The sequence below is a fragment of the Pelodiscus sinensis genome, chromosome 11, assembly GCF_052426305.1.
Source record: "Pelodiscus sinensis isolate ZL-2025 chromosome 11, ASM5242630v1, whole genome shotgun sequence".
NCBI lineage: Eukaryota > Metazoa > Chordata > Testudines > Trionychidae > Pelodiscus > Pelodiscus sinensis.
This window is the reverse complement of record NC_143062.1, coordinates 21,561,395-21,582,795: the sequence shown is the minus strand read 5'-3', so window position 1 is coordinate 21,582,795 and position 21,401 is coordinate 21,561,395. Positions and strand designations below refer to the sequence as shown.

At 45.7% G+C, this 21,401-nt stretch overlaps 1 protein-coding gene across 1 annotated transcript in view; it reads right to left on the bottom strand.

The window, feature by feature from the left end:
• Positions 1-21,401, bottom strand: part of CACNA1D (calcium voltage-gated channel subunit alpha1 D) — a 363,735-nt gene that overhangs the window by 159,163 nt on the left and 183,171 nt on the right. The window contains exon 9 of the mRNA XM_089781190.1: positions 19,444-19,613. Coding sequence (XP_089637316.1) covers positions 19,444-19,613 — 170 coding nt within the window. The remainder of the gene's footprint in view (positions 1-19,443; positions 19,614-21,401) is intronic.

Here is a 21,401-nt window from a genome sequence, read left to right as displayed (position 1 = left end):
CCTTCCTCCCCAACCTCACTCACTTTCACCAGGCTGGGGTAGGGAGTTGGGAGTGGGCTCTGGTCTCGGACCAATGGGTTTGGAGTGTGGGAGGGGCTCTAGGCTCAGCCCGGGGCAGGAAATTGGGTTCCAGGAGGGGTTTCAGGGTGCAAGCTCTGGGAAGGAGTTTGGGTGCAGGGAGAGTCATGTCTAGGGCAAGAGGTTGGGTGTAGAAGGAGGTTCAAGGCTAGGACAGGGGTTCACTAAGCTGCCTCTGGCTGGGCACCACTGAGCTCACAGCTTCTACTGGCCATGGTTCCCCATAACTGATCAACGAGAGCTGCTGGAGTATTGTCTACAGGCAAGGACAGCACGTGGAGATCCCCTGCTCTGCCTTTCTCAGGAGCTGCAGGGACATGACAGCCACTTCCAAGGGCAGCAATTACTACAGGGATAATTACTCCAGCCACAACGGATTACATTTTAGAACTCAAAGAATTAAGTATAAGCGTAAGAGAAAAATTAAAATGATGAAATGCACAGATCAGTCAAAAACCAAAAATAACCCACTTTGAAAGCAGTAAAACAAGTAACAATAATACACCCCACCACTCACATATGTGCTGGGTCAGGAGATGAGAAGGAAGGACAATGTGGCTATCTCTAAACAGCATTATTTCAGAAGAACGTCAGTTATTCTGAAATAACATAGGGTATGTCTACACTACCCTGCTAGTTCGAACTAGCGGGGTAATGTAGGCATACCGCAATTGAAAATGAAGCCCGGGATTTGAATTTCCTCATTCCACGAGGATTAACAGTAGTTCGAACTAGGAAGCCTAGTTCGAACTACCTAGTTCGTGCCCCGTGTAGCCGCGCGGCACGGGGTTCGAACCAGCCGGGATTTAAAAATGGCGGCACCCAGCTTATGCAAATGAAGCCCGGGAAATTCAAATCCCGGGCTTCATTTGCAATTGCGGTATGCCTACATTACCCTCCTATTTCGAAATAGGAGGGTAGTGTAGACATACCCATTGTGAGCATCTACACAGCAAGCCCATTATTTTGAAATAAATGCAAAATGACAGGCTTCTTACTCCAGCCTCTGTAAACCTCATTGTATGAGGAGTAAGGGAAGTCAGGGGAAGAGTGCTCTGTTTTGAAATAACTGCTGTGTAAAAAGCGCCAAAAGTCAAAATAAGCTATTTTGACTTAAACGATGCAATTAGCGCAGCTCAAGTTGTGTAGCTTATTTTGAGTTTAGCCCTGCTATATAGACATACCCTGTATGTTTGTGAGAATGACAGAGACACACAGTGTATGAGAGTGACAGAGATTTGCATAGCCAAGCTCCCTCCATCCCCTTCTCTCTGTGTGGAGATAGATCGGGTACAGGAGTCGGGGGAGGAGGGACACCCTGACATCAGTGTTCCCCTCTTCTTCCTCCCATACCCTGCACAACAAGCAGGAGGCTGCCAGGGGGCAGAGGGCAGGAGCAGCATGACAGTGGGTGGAGGGGCAACTGAAGTGCCAGCGCTTGATAGCTTCCTGGCCAAACTAGTCAGGATCACCTGTCAGTGGCTCCAAGATCTACCAGTAGATCCCGATCTACTGCTGAGGGACCACTGTCCTAATCCAAAGAACTGAGCAGAAGAATTTGTTACTCACCTTGTGCTGTAACATCTGTTCTTCGAGATGTGTGTCCCCGTGGGTGCTCCACTACAGGTGTCGGGCTCGTCCCGGCGCTGCAAACCGGAAAGTTTTCGCCAGCAGTAGCCCCCTCCGGAGGACCGTGCATGCGCAGAGTGCCCCGCGGCGTTCGCGCCTTTTCTGCGTCGCGCGGTCCAACTCGCCAGTTCCTCCCAGCCGGAACATCTGAAATAGAGAAAAACAGAGCTCCGAAGCAGGGAGGAGGGCGGGTCGTGGAGCACTCACGGGGACACACATCTCGAAGAACAGATGTTACTGCACAAGGTGAGTAACAAATTCTTCTTCTTCGAGTGATGTCCCCGTGGATGCTCCGCTACAGGTGAGTATGAAGCAGTCATCCAAACAGCTGGTCGTGCTTCGGAATCATCTGTGCACGGAAGAAAGAACTGCCTGAGAGACTGCTATGTCTGCCGTTTTGAGACGATCAAGGGCATAATGTCGAGCAAATGTGGATGAGGACGACCATGTTGCTGCTCGGCATATGTCACGTAGCGGTACGTTCTTTAGAAACGCTGTGGAGGCAGCCATACTCCTGGTTGAGTGCACTGTTGGTGTACAGGGTAAGGGCCTGCCCCTGAGGGTGTAACAGCGAGTGATGCAGTTAACGATATGCGACGATATACGCTGTGACAACAGTTGATGACCTTTAGAGCGGGTCGCCAGTGATAATAGTAATCGTGGGGACTTTCGGAAGGGACGCGTCCTGTCTAAATAGAATGCCAACACCCTTCTGACATCTAATGTGTGCCAACGGACTTCCTCAGGTGTAGCATGTGGCTTGGGATAGAAGGTGGGAAGGACTATAGGCTCATTGACATGGAATGACGAATTAACCTTTGGCACGAAGGCTGGGTGACATCTCAGTGAGACACCCTGTTGAGTGAATACTGTATAGGGAGGATCGGCTGAGAGTGCTGCGAGTTCGGAGACTCGTCGGGCTGAAGTAATCGCAAGGAGAAAGGTAACTTTAAGGGTGAGAGTCTGTAAATCACAAGTTGCAAGTGGTTCAAATGGTGGATGGGTAAGAGCGTCCAGTACGAGGGTAAGGTCCCATGGTTCTGAGATAGGCCTATGCGGTGGGTAGAGATTGGAAATACCCTTAAAGAACTTCTTCATAAGTGGATGAGAGAAGACGGAGAAACCCTCCATTGGAGCGTGGAAGGCCGAAATTGCCGCCACATGTACTCTTAGGGAAGCGACTGCTAAGCCTTGCGAATGTAAATGGAGTATATAGTCTAGGATGCATTGGATATGTGCCTTGAGAGGGTCGATGGTTTGTGATTGGCACCAAGCAAAGAAGCGACGCCACTTGTAGAGGTAAGATCGCTGAGTGCTGTGACGCCTGCTTTGTACCAGTACATCCTTGACTGCTTGAGAGCAGGTTAGCTCTATGCCTTGGAGCCAGTTAGGAGCCAAGCTGTCAGATGCAAATGGTCGATGTTCGGATGGAGGAGATTGCCGTGCTGCTGCGAGATCAAGTTGCTCAGCTGTGGAAGCCGTTGAGGTCTGGATAGCGACATCTGCATGAGTTGCGTCAGCCATGTCTGGCGAGGCCAGAAAGGAGCCACCAAGATTACTGTCACTGCGTCGGATAGTATTTTCCCTATTACTCAGGGTATCAGTGGAATTGGGGGAAAGGCGTATAGGAGATGGTATGTTCCCCAATTGAGCAGGAAGGCATCCCCCATCGACTGGCTGCCTATACCCGCTCTTGAGCAGTAAGAGCGACATTTCTTGTTGCTGCGAGTGGCAAAGAGGTCGATTTCTGAGTAGCCCAATAACTGAAACAGATTGCGGGCTACGGAGTGGAGGAGTTCCCATTCGTGCTGGGATTGGAAGGATCTGCTGAGTGCATCTGCAATTGTATTGGCCTTGCCAGGGAGATAGGAGGCTGTGAGTGTGACACTGTGGCGAATCGCCCAGTTCCAAAGGTGCACTGATTCCGCGCACAAGGTCCTGTACCTGGCTCCGCCCTGTCGATTGATGTAGTATACAGTACATATTTTGTCCGTAAGGACCTGTAGTGTGGTTCCCTGTATCTAGTGGACGAAGTGGCGACAAGCGTTGAAAACTGCCCTGAGTTCCAGGAAGTTTATGTGGAGCAGGGATTCTTGGTGGGACCATAAGCCTTGGACCCGATAGTGCAGCATATGTGCCCCCCAGCCTACGAGGGACGCATCCGTGGTAAGCTGGATTGATGGGGGTTGAGCCCGGAAAGGGACACCAGCAAGAGTATTGGCCGGGTGGAGCCACCATGCGAGTGAGTCCTTGACACGGGCAGGGACAGGCGTGAAACTGTTGATATTGGTAATGCCGGGTCTGTAGGTCGTAAGAAGCCAATGTTGCAGGCACCGCATGCGAAGGTGAGCGTGGGCTATGACATACGTAGTGGAAGCCATGTGGCCTAACAGTTTCAAGCAGGTAAGGTATGAGACTGTCGGGGCAGTAAGCAGGACGCTTGATAGGTCTCGGATGGCGTCAGCTCTGTCTATAGGTAGATACGCCATAGCGGTTGTCGAATCTAGTTTGGCTCCAATGAAAACGATGGACTGGGCGGGGACCAGAGAAGATTTTGGTAGATTGATAATTAGCCCAAGAGTCTCGAAGATACCTTTTGTAGCGGTAACTGCGGTCTCGGCCTCTTGCATCGAAGGGGCCGTGAGAAGGTAGTCGTCGAGATAGGGAAAGATGGTGATGCCGGCTCGACGGAGGTACGCAGCTATGACTGCCATGGTCTTTGAAAACACTCTTGGAGCTGCGGATAGGCCAAATGGGAGCACCGTGTATTGGTAATGATCGTTGCCCACGGTAAATCGTAGAAATCTCCTGTGAACTGGATGGACGGCAATATGAAAGTATGCGTCCTGTAAATCGAGGGACGCGAACCAATCCCCTTTGCGTAGTGCTGGGATGATGGAGCCCAGGGTAACCATCTTGAATTTCTGTCTTCGCAGGTGGCGGTTGAGGCCGCGAAGATCTAGGATAGGTCTCCATCCTCCAGACTTCTTCTCAGTGAGGAAATACTGGGAATAGAAACCTCTGCCTCGGAACTCGGGAGGAACTACTTCTACCGCACCTATGGTAAGTAGGTGCGTGACCTCCTGACGTAGCAGAAATTCGTGAGAGGGGTCCCTGAAAAGGGACGGGGATGGGGGGTTGGTGGGAGGTAGAGTGGAGAAGAGAATCAGGTTACGATCTCCCTGACTCAACGGTCCATGGTGATGGCGAACCAACGGAGGCAATAAGGGTTCAGACGGCGGTGGAAAAGCTTGGTAACTCGTGGTGGGGACTCCAATGGGGGATGGTACGCAGACCCTCGACAAGTCCATCAAACTTGCTGCTGAGGTTGTTGTTGATTCTGATTCTTGTTAGGCTGTTGGCGGCGATGTTGGGGGCGCTGCCTTTGTCTATGTTGGTCGCAGGGCCTAAAGCGTTGGTTAGAATAATAATAATAAGAAGGAGGAGGCCTTTGTCTGTTATACGGCCAAGCTCTCCTGCACCTGAACAGCGGAGTGTACATCCCGAGGGTTCTTAACGTGGCTCGGGAGTCTTTTCCAGAATGGAACACTTGATCCGTGTTCTGGGCAAACAGGGAGGCTCAATCGAATGGAAGGTCTTCCACCTTGGGCTGTAGATCCTTTTGTACAGAAGCCAGGTGGAGCCAAGAGGCACGTCGCATGACGATCGATGTCGCCGTAGTGCGGGAAGCCGAGTCAGCAATATCCAGAGATATCTGGAGTGCATTACGGGCTGCTGTATAACCCTCCTGCACGATGGCTTTCAGTACATCCCTTTTGGAGTGTGGCAGAAGTTGTATCAACAGCACCAACTTCGAGTAATTATCGAAGTCGTGGTTGGCCAGTTGGGCGGAGTAGTTTGCCATTCTTAGTGTGGCTGTTGCCAACGAATATACCTTCCTGCCGAGCAGGTCCAGATGCTTAGCTTCCTTGTCCGCAGCAGAATTTCTCGCTTGCGCGGACCTTGCCTTTCTTTTGCTGGGCTGCGTCGACAACGATGGAATTAGGGACGGGGTGAGTAAAAAGAAATTCTGCGTCTTTGGCATCAATAAAGTATTTCCTGTCTGTGCGTCTATTGGTAGGGGGCACAGATGCCGGGGTTTGCCAGATGTCATTAGCTACCTCAAGAATAGCGGCATCGAACGGGAGAGCTAGTTTCGATTTGTTGGCTTGTTGTAAGTTTCTGAGGAGGGCATGGTGCTTTTGTGGTGCCTCGGAGGTACGTAAGTTTTGTGAATATGCTACCCGTTTGAAAAGCTCATGGAATTGTTTGTAATCATCCACGAGAGAGGGTTCGTCATTAAACACCGTGTCGTCCGGGGAAGAGAAAGCGGCATCTGTCGGAGAGACCGTGGGCTGTTGCTCTGCTACAGGTGACTGAGTGATATCGTCATGTGGGGCAGAGGCTGTTGACGCATCCCCACTAGGCGTTGGTGGGCGTTGAGCCGGCGGGATAGAGTCCTGAGTAATTGGCCGTGGTGAAAGTAATTGCTGCCGGTCTGGGGACGAGGGTGAGTGTCGTGTGATTGAACGTGAACGATCAGAATGGGGCGAGGTGTACATACAATGGCGAGAGCCACGGTGTGAATATTGCGGAGAGTAAGAAGTGACGCTCCTGCGGCGATAGTATCGGGAGAGAGGAGGAGATCGCGGGGATCATGAGCGGTATGAGTAGTGATACGGCGATCTCGAGTAGTATGAACGGTGATAACGGGGCGGTGTAATAGATCGCCTCGGGGATCTGTAGTAACGGTGCGTAGGGGAATAACCGTAATGGTGATCCCGCCGTCTTTGACGAGGTAAGAGAGATGGTTCAGGGGAAAATGTCGCCCTATCGGGACTGGGGGAAGGCGTACGAGGATGGTGAGTCTTCCTTTGAGCCTTAGTCGGTACCCCCGTGGATAGGGGAGGCCTGGAGACTGGGCTACCCGGAATGGAGACGACTGAGGCAAAGTCAGAGACTTCCTCCGGGAGGCGTGGCGACCGAGGTGGAGAAGATGGGGATGGTGGTGCCGTCTCATCCCCAGAGTCGTTGGGTTGCGGGCCCGTAGGGGCCAGCGCCGAAGCAACGGACGGAGCCAGTTCAGCCGCGCACAATGGATGGTCGGTGCGGGCAGGTGCAGGCGTGCCTTGTATGTGCGCTGAAGCCGTATCCCCAGGTCTTGAATGGGGGCTGGATGACCCAGGCGCCGAGTGTTTTCTCGGTGCCGTCTCCAGTGTCTGTGCTGGTTGCGGCTTAGTCTTCGGTGCCTGCTTAGGCTTTGGTGCCGGGTCGACCGCCGGTGCCGGGTCGACCGCCGGTGCCGGATTAGCCTGAGAGCGTTCATGAGGCAACGGTGCCGAGTGCCTCGGTGCTGAGGACCGCACCGTATCTGGCTGCGATGCCGCTCCGAGACTCGGTGCCGTAGATGATGGTGCCGATTCCAGGCGACCTGCCAGGACCGAGAGCACTGAGAGTGCGGGGCTTGGCGCTGATGTACTACGGGCTTTCGGTAACTTCTCCACTCCCTGTGTGGGAGGGTGGCCCGACGAGCCTCGTGCCTCTCCTGCACTTAGACTCCTGGACGGAGCGGAGCTTCTTCCGTCCTTGGACTTATGCGCTCGGAGCTTCCCGTACCTCTACTGACGGGGGCTGGAGAGCCTTATTGAAGAGTAGCATCTTCAGGCGCATTTCTCTGTCACGCCTAGTGCGTGTGGTCAGCTTAGCACAGTGACCGCATTTCTGGGGGATGTGGCCCTCTCCCAGGCAGCGAATACAGCGGGAGTGGCCATTGGAGACCGGCATGGCTTCACCGCACGAAGCGCATTTCTTAAACCCGAGAGAGCCGGGCATGTTTAGTGCGGCGGTCTCCGGGGGAAAGCAAACTTGAGGAGCTCGTGGAAGCGGCCCTCAGAGGTTATAACGGAAAGAGAAGAAAAAAAATTTTTTTTAAGCTATTAACTACTAACTAACTAACTAAGATAATAACTGACTAACGCTATGTAGGAAGGGGCTAACTGGGAAAGAATAAAGGAATAACAATACGAATTCTCCTCAGGAGAGGAGCGTGTTCCAAATCCGTCTGCGGCCGTGGACGGTTAGGAGGAACTGGCGAGTCAGACCGCGCAACACAGAAAAGGCGCGAACGCCGTGGGGCACTCTGCACATGCGCGGTCCTCCGGAGGGGGCTACTGCTGGCGAAAACTTCCTGGTTTGCGGCACCGGGACGAGCCCGACACCTGTAGTGGAGCACCCACGGGGACATCACTCAAAGAAGAACTAGCATTCAAATCACACATGATGGAATTTCTGGGGCAGTTTCCAGTTTGCTTTTTTTAAAACTGGGAAATGTCATAAAATCACATCAAAGGAACATTAATATGGTTGCAAAATCAAGCCCTCCAAAGTTAGGAAATGCAAGATTTAAATTTGCCTGTGTAATCTTAATTCATCTCCTACTACACATGCATTATGATAAATGTACATATACAATAACATAATTTTTAAGCACTGGATCCCTGCCTCAGTTGTTGCAGAAGTTGGAAGGAATGTAGAGTATGAATAGGGGCACTATACACTCTGACACTGAAACCACTCAGTGTTTGTGATCAATGATCCCTGTAATCTTTTCCATCCATGTGTGGAGTAAATTTAATATGCACCAAGACATGTGTGAGTGTGCACTAATTGATTCCTCCCTTCCCCATTGCTGCCTCTATTATATAGAGGCAGCAAAGTGGGGAGGAAGAGAGGGTACTTCAAAGCAGCAGTGCCACACAGCTGACCCTGGGCTCCATGCTGTGCTGCCGCTTTGAAATGAGTAAGAGCCCCTGCTGGGGACTCTTGTGCATTTCAAAGTTGGCACGCCTCATGCAGCCCAGAGTCAGAGGGACTTCCCACTGGCCCCAGGCTGCATGCAGAGTTCCACAATCCTCCTTTGAAATGTACAAGAGCCCCAGTGGGGGGCTCTTGTACATTTCAAAGGAGGAATGCGAACATGCCTATCAATTAGTCGAGTACCCGATGGAAATTCCATCGCCTACTTGACTAGTCAGTTAACCGCAATTTAACATCCTTAGTGCGCACCACCAGTAGTAACAAAAAAATCTAGCTGCAAGCCCTCTGCAAAACAGTTGTGCAGCATTTGAATCTGAGTGACTTGTTTATCCCCTACAGTTGGAGTGGGCAATAATCTTTGATGGGGGTGCGCACTCCAAGCATTAGGTGAGTGGTCAAGGGCCACACTGTTCCATATTAATGGAGGAGGTGCGGGATCTGGGATTGAGGTTGGGTGCAGAAGAGTGTTCTCTCTAAGCTGAGCCTTGGATGAACACCCAGGAGAGATTCATATGCCACCCAGCTGATCGACAAAGTGCTCGCAGTTGACCACCTCCAGCAGTATGTGTCTTTTTTGGTAGGGCACATGCTCTGGTGCACATAACAAAATTTATCCAACACATAGATGGAAAAACTAAGAGGGAACATTGATGTAGAAGGGAGCTTGGGTAAGGGATTGGGCTGCAAGAGGGGGTGTAGGATCTGGGAGGGAGCTTGAGTGAAGGTGGGGGTTATGATCTGGGGCGTGGGATTGGGGTGCAGAGTCTGGGAGGAGGTTTGGGTGCAGGAGGGGGGCAGAATGTTTGGGTTATGTGGGGTAGGAGTGCAGGAATGAGGGGCAGAAGATTGGGAGTCAGAAGGGTTGAGGTTCCAGAGGCAGGCTGTGGCCAGTAGATGCTTATAGTGTAACTGGATGATTCCTGGACAGAAGCCCAGAAGATTCCCTGCCTTCCATGCCCCCGAAGGCTTCTCAGAGCAACTGGCTGCAGGGCCATATGTGTCTGTGAACAACTGCAAGCCCAAGAAGAGGGGGGCGTGGGTACTTTGTGTGCTGCCTATTCTTAAAACAGGCTGCTCCCATTGGTCGGAAGCTGGCCAATGGGAGCATCAAGATTCTGCTGTGTGTGAGGGCAGTGTGCAAAGCCTCTTTCCCCGCTCCCCTTGGGCTTACAGCTGTTCACAGACAAACAGGGCCCCACAGCCAGCTTTTCTGAGTGATGTGTAGGGGCAGTACAGGCAGGGAGTCTGACTGTGGCTCATGCTGCGTGCATGAGCTGGATCCATAGTCTTGGTAGGCCAGATCTGGCCCACAGGCAGTATTTTGTCCTGCCCTGCCCTGCCCTGCCCGGCCGAGTTAGGACTTGTCTGTACTAAAGGGATATACATTCTACAGCACACTAGTGTGTTGCACATAAACTTGTATGAACCCGGCTGGCATACACTGAAAGTTTCCTGCTGGGCATTGATGTAATCCTGTTTGAAAGAAAACTACATTAACTCAGTCTAGGGAATGTTTAGTGCATTCCAGAAAGGTCCCCACAGGCCAGTTTCTGTGCAACACTCCGGGGCACGGTAGAATTTATATCTCCTATAGTGTGGACTAATGCACCATGTAGACAAGCACTTAATGTTGATCCTGTCAGAATTCATTCCCATGGGTTCTTATATTCTTCTGGCAACCCCTTAAAAGGTCAGGGGCTTTGGTTGCCTGACTGTGGATGACAATAGTATAAAAACATCAGCTCTTCATGCAGCTGTACCAAATTCACTAGTCCTCTACAGATTATTTGAAACCTAAGGGATCACTGCCTACGTCTTGGGAACCTTGTATACCCAATAAAACAGAGAAGATGGTTTATCCGGAACCAGCTGAGGAAAGAGGGACTAATTTTGCAGCCCTTTTGCAATTTTTCCATGGAGGTGGAGGTTCATGAAAAAATACATATGGCTGGAAGAGAATGGTTTGGGACGGGATTTTTAAGTGCTCAGTGACAGCCTAAGATCCCACTGAAGTCAATAATAAAATTCTCATGGACCTACAAAGGAGCAGTTAGGCCATTGCTGACTGTTCTTGAAAATCCAACTCTCAAACAAAAGATTCTAGTCCTATACAGCTTTCTTTTATACATGAATAATATCAGTAGGTTATGGTTCACTTCTAGTATGAAAAACGATTACAGTCTTTTAGCATGTTTTAAAAATGTAATTCTAACTCATAAAATTTATCCAAATCACTAGAAAAGTAGATTGACTAGATCAAGTAGTATAAATAATTTCAAATTGAATCAACAAGACCCTTCAAAATACCTAAAATACTTTACATATATTTTATTCAATTAGCAGATATACTTACTTATACTACAAGACTTACCCAGCATTACTCAGATCCTTCAGGGCAGAGGGCTGGTGGCATGGGGTAGGGGCTGCAGGAGTCAGGTCAGGATACCTTGGGGATGAGGGGGGGGGCAGGTCAGGAGACTGGAGGTGTGGAAGGTGAGAGAGTGAGGGTTGGGGGTGAGGAGGGAATCAGGGTTGGGGGTCCCATCTGCTGGAGGAGCCTTTGCTTCCTCCAACCCCCTCCCCAGCCACCGAGGCCTTTTCTTTCTCCCAGCTCCCACTCAGCCACCAGGAGACTTTTCTCTCCCCTCAGCCCCCATTGCTGACAGAAGCCTTCTATCTTCCCCCAGCTCCCCTGTCTGGCAAGGGCCTTGTTGTGATATGGCTGCCCCAGTGATCTCTATGCAGTTTAGATATATCTCCCGTGCTGGCTTGCTGCCCCCAGTGGCCACTCAGAGTATTGCACCCATCCTCTCTGCCCCTTTCTTTTCATGTTATGGAAAACAATCCCATTCATAGCACTTCCTGTTTTCGTGGCACAACCAACCCCTGACCTTGCTTTAAGTTAGAGTAAGAGGAGGCTGCATACCAAATTTGATGGTCCTAGCTCTTACCATTTAGGAAAAGTTCCTGAACAAACAGAGTCACACACTGACACACAGACAGATGGATTCACACACAGATGTACAAATCTCTAAAGTATAATCTAAAATCCAAGTAATTTACATTTTGTTTATTGCTGAAGCATTTCGCTTAACATGCATCTCTTTTATCCTCTCAATTTACATATTTCTGTTTTGGATTGCTATTTTTTATATTATAAAGTAACTGGGTCAGATTTGTCAACTCCAAATCTCCACTGATATTTAACAGAAGTGATTGCCTCACCACAACAAGTAAGTCATTGCACCAATGATTCTGTTCTATACAGGATTTTAAACTAGCTCTTCCTAATTGCTATCATTGTGATTCTGACAAGTTGCTATGCTTGCCATTAGTTAAAGGATGTAGACTGGAAATTAACTGCTACATTCTAAAAGTGTTTTCCATTGGGAAAAAAATTAATGGGATTATAGGGGAAAAGTACTCAGAATAAGAGCATTGTATTTAGTTTCTTACCCTAAGGGGGAGGGACGAAACAACCAAAACAATGTAATTGTACAGTCTACAGTTCTAAAATATGCTGTTCTACACTTACACTATAATCAGTTATACAGCTTCTGAAATGCTTTGGTAGGTATTTTCATATATGAATTTAAGAGATGCTTTTATATCTAGCTCACCTGCCTTTTCAAAAGGTAAGCCTACGCTTCAACTAGAACACTCTCAAACAAAGGCACATTTCAGAGGAAATCTAAATGGATAAAAATGAGGCTTTAGAAAGTCAAAGCACTGCAAGCACCAATCTGTTTGAAGCATGCATTTGAAATAACAGATCATTTACATGCATGATGTATGTCTGCATGCAAAAGCTGTTGATGTCTTTATTTTTAAAAGATATATATGGTCACAAGGACCAACATATAAAATGCATCATTTGCACAAAAGAATGCTCAACTGCAAAACAGAACACATTTTACCATGTTTATTGGAAGAACTGCTAAAGCAGCTAAATCTGCCTTTCTTCTTTTCCATTAAGTCGTCCAATGTAACCCCTTGGTGTTAAGTATATGTAATCCCATCATTTACACAGTAGATGGCAGCAGTTGCAATGCAAAAAAAATAAAAATGTGTCCACACATACAATACAACAGCTTTAGACAAAATACAGAATGAAATTACTAGCACCATAACTAAACACATCGCTTTCTATATTCTGGACCAAATCCTTGTCCCTTTGAAGTCAATGGGAGTTGTTTCACAGAATTTGAAGAAATGGGGATTTGGTGCATAATTACAATAATAAATTATGAAGTATCTTAGTAATTTATTTCACATCCTTAATAGTTAGAATATATCTTTATCCAACAGTATCTAAAACTCAGTGGTTAATAGCTAAAATCTTTATAGAATTACAAGGGTGCCATATAAAATGTTTAATTTACCGAAGACAGAGGTAGAAGTTAAAATTTCAAAAATGATGAAGTGACTTAGGAGCCTGAATCCTACTTTAAAGTACACAGGTCACTTAGAAGCCAAGGCCCGCACTAATTTAGGCTTCTACGTGACTTTGGGACTTTTGAGTATTTTATCCATTGTTTAGTTTTGCCGTGATTACAGGACTGAATCTCTTATTTCTGATTGGACCAGGTATCTGACAAACTTCTGCGATCGTGAACATTCCACATGGAAAAGGGACATGAATGGTGCTAGTAGGCCTACAATAACGCTTTACACTCAAGAATGCGTTCTGGAAATTACTAATTTGTGCAAGCATATTTGGAAGGTAACCAGGTTTATCTCACAAGTCTTTACAGATCTTTCCTGTAAACGTATTATTCTGGTGCTAGTTCAGGCCTGCACAACTCAGAAAGTGCCGAGGGCCATATTACTCCAAAGAAAACAGCTGCGGGCCAAAAGTAGGGATGCTCTCCCAAAAAATATCGAACATGCGGGCTAAAAATTTTTGTCGAGCGAAAAAAACCCCCACCATGCGTGTCTCCACTTGGCCCCCTGGCATTTGTCTCTCCTGCACCCTGCCTCTTCATGCTTTTCCCTTTTTCCCGAACTGACCCCCTCCCCGCAGCACAAGCCCCTTCCCCTCCCCTACCTGGCTTCTGCCTTCCAGGTTGTGGGGCTGCCGGAGCCTTTTTGAATCCCTCTGGGATCCCCTTTTTGAGCCCTCTGGCTCGTGCCCCGCCTCTTCGCACCGGAGCTGCATGCAGGCAGCTCGGCAGTGAGAATCGCTGCACTTCCTCCGCCCAGTTGGCGGATCGGATGGGGCCGCGCCACCTTTAGTCGGCATGGGCCGCACAGTGAGCCCCTGGCCCTCAGGCCGTATGTTGTGCAGGCCTGAGCTAGTTATTTAAACTTCACTAAGCTTCCAAAACAGGAATTCAACTTCATAATGCAGTTAAAAGGACTCTTTCTTCACAGATCCTCAGATAATTTTTGAGTACCAAATGGAAGGAAATGGGGAAACTTTGCAACCTCTACTTCTTCTTTATATGTTGCCAGCGATCATGCACAAAATGTTATTCATCTCTACTGTTTTAAACACATAGGCTAAGGGATGGCCTATTCAGTGGAAATTTCCATTGAGCATACATAAATGGACTTGCTTAGTGCCAATACAATCCTGGTAAATCATTAGTTTATTGTATAACAGAAATCAGTGCACCTTTGCATAGCACATTATAAAACCTTTCTGACTTAGTCAGATCAAAAAGCAATTTCACTTAGCATCCTGAAGGGCACAGCTACAACCCAGAGACCTTCTCAGATGCCCATAGGAGCACCACCCATATCTCAACTGCAGGTGAAAATCTAACCCATTTCATCTGTCTAATATTTTTCATTTTTTCCATTTTCTTGAGATCAAAGCAGATGACATCCCCGCATGTCAACATGAAAGTAGAGGGAAAGTAATGGGCAAAATTATCAAAAGTATCTAATGTAGACATTTAAGTGCTATTTACAAACACAGCTTTGGCTATGAGGACCTTAGCTGCTGTTGACTTTCAGGAAGATTTAGGTTCACATTTTAAACTGGGACTTAAGGCTTGCCAACCCAAGTTTTGTTCTGATTTAGCTATAACTGGCTTCTAAACGCTGCCAGATAACAGTTAAAATGGTACAAAACTACGTAGGTACCTTAGTCACTGAAGAGCATTTGAAAATTGCATCTGCTGTCTAGAATCCGGCATCCTCAACTCCCAAACAAGCTCTGCTAGTGGCTAAAATGCATGGACTTGTTTATTTACGTTGCAGGCATGAGGAGCAAAATCTTTGGTCATGCTAGAGCTCCACTGGGAATAGCTGAAGGATCATGAGGGATAAAAGTGTCCCGAAGGTACCTTTGCACTCCATGATTCCTAGGGCTGCTAAAAGCTAGTTTTGGGATTCCTCTAAATTATATCAGGCTGCAAAGTCCCATTACCACTAGGGGAATCTCCAGCTGGCCAGATCTGCCAGCAATCTCTCTGCTTTCCACTGCTGGACCAGTACAAAATGGCCAGAGGAGGAACTGAAGCTCTGTTCCTAGTCTAAAAGATGACGACATCCAAAGGAGACATTATCAGTTCCAAAACAATGCAGTGTCAGTGGAGTTTTGACAAATACATTAGGGTCCGGACTTTCACAGAACTCCCATTGAAGTCAATATGAATATTGATAGGTGTCTCCAGAGTGTGTTGTGGTGATCAGTGAGTAAATTTGTACACAAATTTGAAAATGTAATCTGAGAAGTGCTCAGCAGCAGAGCTGTGTTGTATTGATTGAAGTGGCTCTCCTCTGTAATTCCTCATATACTTCTCATGTTATTCACTGGGTTCTGAAATAGTATAAATAACTATCCTTGTTCCTGTCAGGCTGCCATGTTCTGAACATCAATGTCAAGGGTTCCTCCCTCCAAAAAATGTGTTTTAATTATTTTCTCCTACAATTTCCTGCCCTGAAAGTATCTTCTGGCACTTAACATAGTATAGAACAACATAATCTAACCATTAACAACATACAGACCAAAGATGCCCTTTTCTTCCTAGAGCTAAGTAAAGACACAGTTCTGCTGTATGTGGAACCCAACACACAGGAAAGCCATTTCTGGATCTCTACAGCCTGTTGTGAGCCACTGAACACGGCTCTGAGGCAGATTTTTCTAGGGCGGTACAAGGATAAGTCTGAGATAAAGACAGGCTGAAGAAGCAGTGGGATCCGGCTACTACAGCTGCAGATTGCATGGATTTCCTAGCCAATAACCCCATAAGTGGCTGCATGGATGTACAGCACTCTGCCATTGAGTTAGGCAAGAAGATTGTGCTCTTGTGTAGGTCCCTTGAACAATGTTTTCTCGGGTTTTGTTCAGTGACCACAATGTGGACATAGGCTATACAATATAAAACATCCAGACTTCTTTTATCTCTCTCTCTCACTCTTTTATATTGACATCCATTACACCAGTACATGTGTACTTTTCACATAAGATTAATAGCAATAGCAATGTCTAGTGTGTTCCAGGATGCCTCTGTCTCTTTTACCTTTCTTTGCATGGGCTATGTCTTTTATACATATACATTGCCCCATTTAGGTAATAATACCAGTCTAAAGCTTGCCTTCCACTCTCCCACAGCATCAAAAATAAAACTACATTTCTTCTAAGACAGTAACATGGGTTCAGACTTTACTGGCATTGTGAACCAAAAAGACTAAACTTCTAGAATCTGGAACTCTGGGGACCAGAGTTAGCCTAAATATTTTTATGTGGCAATAAGTTCCAAAAAGAAAAATGATTTCAATAAATTTCAGGAACAAAGCAAGCAATATTTACCAGCATTAAAAAACTTTATGCCTGGAAATCATTATTAGGTAGAACAACCAATTTGCAAATCAATTAATCATTACGGTTATGTTCAAAATCTAAGACATTATTGAAATATTTTAAATATATGATAACAAATATGTTTAAAAGAATGCAGGTTCTCATAATTAAATAACAGTACTATAATAGCAATATCAATAATAATGAATCGGTATTAATGTAACACAAGGAATAAAGTTCAATCTTTCTGTCTATGATAAATCTCTCATTGCCAGATTCTGGTATTCCTATTCAGACTGAATTGTGTCTTTCTAGGGCTACATCTAGACTGCAAACCTCTTTCGAAAGAGAGTGTCTAGACTACAGGCAAATTTTTTGAAAATGCAAGTCGCTTTTTCAAAAGAAAGTCTAGACGCTCTCTTTCAAAAAAGCACAGTTGACATTCAATAGCACCTTTTTTCAAAAGAGTACTTTCGAAAAAAGGCATTATTCCTCATAAAATGAGGTTTTCCGCGATCGAAAAAACTGCCACGTTCTTTCAATTTACTTTTGAAAGTACGTGGTAGCAGTCTAGACCCAGGTGACGTTTTTTTGAAAAAAGGCTACTTTAAAAAAAAAACAAACAAAAAAAACCTGTAGTCTAGACACACCTCTAAGTGAATAGCTCCCACTGGTTTCAGTAAAACTATCTGAGGAGTACTACTCCACATAAATGAGGATGTCAAAATCTGACCTCAAACTCCAATCCACATGTTATAAAACCCCACAACAGAAATATTTTAATTCTGCATGGTCACTTATCTACTGAATCATAAATTACATGTTAAAACTTTAACCACTACCTTGCAAATAAATCAGAAAGTATAAAAACCTTTCCATTAGAGGAATATTTGTATTGTCTAAGGTATACAGACTTTAGCTGACAACTACAAACAATGTGCAATTGTTGCAAAGTCATAAAGTTAATGTAAGGGGACTGTTAGCGCCTTACTAAAACTCAGTGGGAGTTTTTGGTTGGCCAGCTCCCAGTACCAAAAGGGGAATGGTCCATGAGAAATCAGGGCCCTAAGACTGACAGATCGCAGGGGCAATGGGAAGAAGCCAACACGCCAGGTCGGCCTGACTGACAGGTTGGACAGGCCAATGGTGGAATCAGGAGGCCAGGACCCGTCCTCCGTGTGTACTGGGATTTTCTGGGTCTCAGTCAAAGGGGCAGAGAGCTAAGAAGAGTAGCAAGGGGTCCAGGCTGTACTGAGGAGCAGACCTGCAGTGACAGAGCCAGAGGCCCATTCAGCCCACAGAGCACAGACCCTGTGCTAAGAAGCAGACCTGCAGTGACCAGAGTCAGACACTCACAGCCCAAGGGATGCAAGCTGTGCTAAGAGGCAGACCTGCAGCGACAAAGCAAGACACATACAGCCCAAGGAGTAAAAACTGCGCTGAGAGGCAGACCTACAGTAACCAGAGCCAAAGTGGTCAGAAGAGCAACACAAGGAACTGGAGGCTGGCAAAGCAACATAGTCTGCAACTGGGTGTGGTGAGCAGCTGGGACCAGCAAAGAGGGGAAAAGAGGCTCTGGGCAGGGACATGCCACCAGCCAAGAAGCCCTGCAGGCCAGACTTGGAGAGGGATTGTAACTCCAACTGGGAGAGGGGTCCTGCCACCTACAGCTTGAAGTCATGTGGTCACTGCCAGAGCAGGCGTGTCCAACCTGCAGCCTCCCCACAGCACAGCCAGGGCCTGAGAGACAGAGAGTCCTGGGACCTATACGGAACAGACTGTGAACTGTCCTTACAGTCTGCAAACTGCTGTTTGTGATGTCCCCGTGCTACAGAGCGGTGCTATGTGTTCTCTTTTAACCTTTTCATTTTTTCCTTATTCTTTTCTTTTTAATCAGTTGCTATTTAATAAATTGTATTTGCTTTGAACTGTATGTAATAATCACTAGGTCAAGAATGCACCCAGTGTGAAGAGAGCACCCTGGAGTGGGGACACCCTAGCCCCTGCCCTAAATAACTACAAGGTTGGGGATTAAACCCCAGAAAACCTGGGCGCAGCCTTGTTGGGATTTCAAGAACTCTGCTACACAGGAGAGTGGAAGGGGAGCCCTCAGGGTCAGGGAGACCTTTGGGTAAAAAAAGTGGGAGTGGGGACTCAGATCCTTTGGCTGGTCCATTTCACCGGGGTAGTATAGAAGCCAGGAAAGTTCCCCACAATAGCAGGACTATTCCCCCGCTTACATTAACATCTTCATTGTATACTTTTCAGCTAAGACTTTTGTGCATAGAAGCATTTGAGGATTGTCATGGTATAAATCTGGAGGTGTTAAACATTCAGCATTACCATTGCTGGTAGACAATACTCTAGAATAGGTGAACTATATAATAAGTAACAGTGAACTTGTTTAATGTTGACTAAAAGTCCACAAAGATTTTAAGTACTTAACCTCAAGTAAATGCACCTTATAAAGATATCTTCAAATACCATGCTTGAGGCTTGTCTACATGGCAAATTGGTATGCTGTAGTAGATTCACACCCTGGTTTGCTGCACAATAATCCATTGTATAGATCTAACTTTTACTGCTAGACAGGAGGGGATGTCTGAGCAGTAATTTGTTTACTCACAAAATCAGTGGAAACCATAACTTTTAACATAATACAAGGCTTTTCACATTTAATCTTTAGGTTTTTCTAAATGTCTCCTATTTCTTGAATTTTGAATGTGGAGTTAAGAATGTTCTTTTCTGAGCCATTTTCTTCTAACTCTAATACACACAGCCACTGACAATCATATATCCCTTTTGGCTATGCCAGCAAGACTATATTTGAAATGTCATTGAGTTGCATGTAATTTGCATAGCCATTATCATTTTAGAAACCAAAAACAGAATAGAAAATATTCATAAAGCAATGCTTTTCAGACCGTACTAGTGAGTATAAAAATAACAGGAGTAAATCAGGGCAAAATCTGTGGATATAGTTCCAATCCATTTTTATGGCAGTAGCTATATGAATATTATTAAAGATGTGGATGCTCTCTCCTGATGCAAATTTTACACAATACAAAAATTGTATAGTAATATGTGATATGCTACATCATCTCCCTTATTTTTACTCTCCCACAGTTGTCTTTTCAGAGGGAATATAAAGTATAAAGAATACATACTGTTCCGTTTGCCTTCTTCATCACCCTCCTCCTCATTCTCAGGGTCAATGTCTTCTGCTTGTGTAATCCAATCTAAATATCCCTTCAGATCCTCTTCAAGCTGCTGCTTTTCACGCAGTTTCTGAAAGTCTCCTCGGGCTTTGGCTTTTTCTCTTTCCTTAGAAAATTCCCTATTCAATTCAGATAAAACAGAACAAATATTGATTATAAGACTGCCTGTCATATTTGACCTAGGAATCTAGATTGAAGAATAGATATTGGCACAGCAAAATGAACTAAAGAAAATATACAGTAGATTTGAAAAATTCATTCAAAGCAAGACAGTAGTGCTAAAAGTTCATGCTAAATTTCTTTTAAACTACAGTTTTCATAACTGATAACATATACAGTTTATAAAAATGAAGAATTCAATTTACCAAAGAGTACAGTTTCCATGATTTTGGTCTCTACACTCTTTGAAGCCTCAATTGTTGTGAAGTTTAAGTCTAATTTAAAAAATTAAACATAATTCTGTATGGTTGCACCCCAATTTATATTCTAAGGTTTAGCAATGTAGCCCCCAACTAGAGTTTTGAAGTCACATTTGTGCAATGACTATAAACAGAAAGTGGTATGTACTGATGACATACTATTAACTAAACTGAGGGTACTTCAAGAGAGTGCTGCTTCCAGTTCAAAAAGGAGATGCTGGTTTAGACATGCCCTCACCTCTGCTAACTCTGAGGTAGGTGCTTTGCCAATTAAGTGAGTTAGGTTCTTTGTCTATTTCAGTCAAGGACATTTTTAGGATTTACACATATTATTAAACTGGTGTGCCTATCCCCAATGACAACCTGGTAGAGGGGGCAGGATGGTGATTTCACAGTGATGTGATTTCACAATCTTCAGCCACATACTAATAAAATAGTTTTAAAGCAAATTTTAAACTAAGGTCCTATAGACTAACATAGTAAATTCAGAAACTTAAAAAACAGGGAATAGTCTAGCAGCACGTCAAAGACTAACAAAACATGTGGATGGTATCATGGGCTTTTGTGGGCACAATCCTCTTTTTCAGTTCTTTAAGGTGCTGCTAGACTATTTATTGTTTTTTAAGTTTTTCCAGTTACAGACTAACTCGGCTACCAATAAATTAAAAAACTGACAGAATATACCTGGGGTTGGCCAATGCCTTTTAAACAGCTTCATTACCACTAGAATGGCTCTTTCACAGGCTCAGTGTTCTGCTGATAGGTCTGGCAGGGTTTTTCAGTTTTAAGTAAGCAAAGCCACAGACCAGGAATAGGAAGAGGATACCCTACGCAGCTGCATATTCTGCATATCGATAAGGACAGCCTGATATCCGTTCAAGACCTGACTATGCATCACAGACACTGGATCTCCCTTTGGTGGCCTTACTTTCCTTTAGGTTATGTAGAGAGGTTGCTCAAGATTTTGAATCTTTTTTACCTTTGTTCTCTGTGAGAAGGGCTACCAAATCCTGTTGCTCATAGATCAGGATGATGCCCTTTTTCCTGATTGTCCATTTCTTAGAAAAAATAATCTTTCTATCTAGTTCAGCCCTTTGGAATTCTGTTCATATGTTGTGCCTTTGTGTATCATGAGATTGTCTTCAAATGGTATGTGACTCACACTCTGCCCTTATTTATATCAGTACGCAACCACAATGACTTCCAAATACAATACTTTCGCGCAACATGCACTTTGACACTTGGTCCACACAGGTTTTTGAGACACACAGAGTAATATCATGGCTGTAGCCTCATGGTTGCCCTTTGTTAGAGTGTTCAAACATTTTCTAAAGTGTTTAAGTACTAATAGATATGGTATGTGTGTAAAGAACAATAGGTTGCAAATGGATGACAAATTATAGTACTGTCAGTACACGACTTTTGGCAACAAAGCTCAAGTGTGCTCACTTTAAACCTATCATTGGGCCTAATTTTGTCCTCAGATAG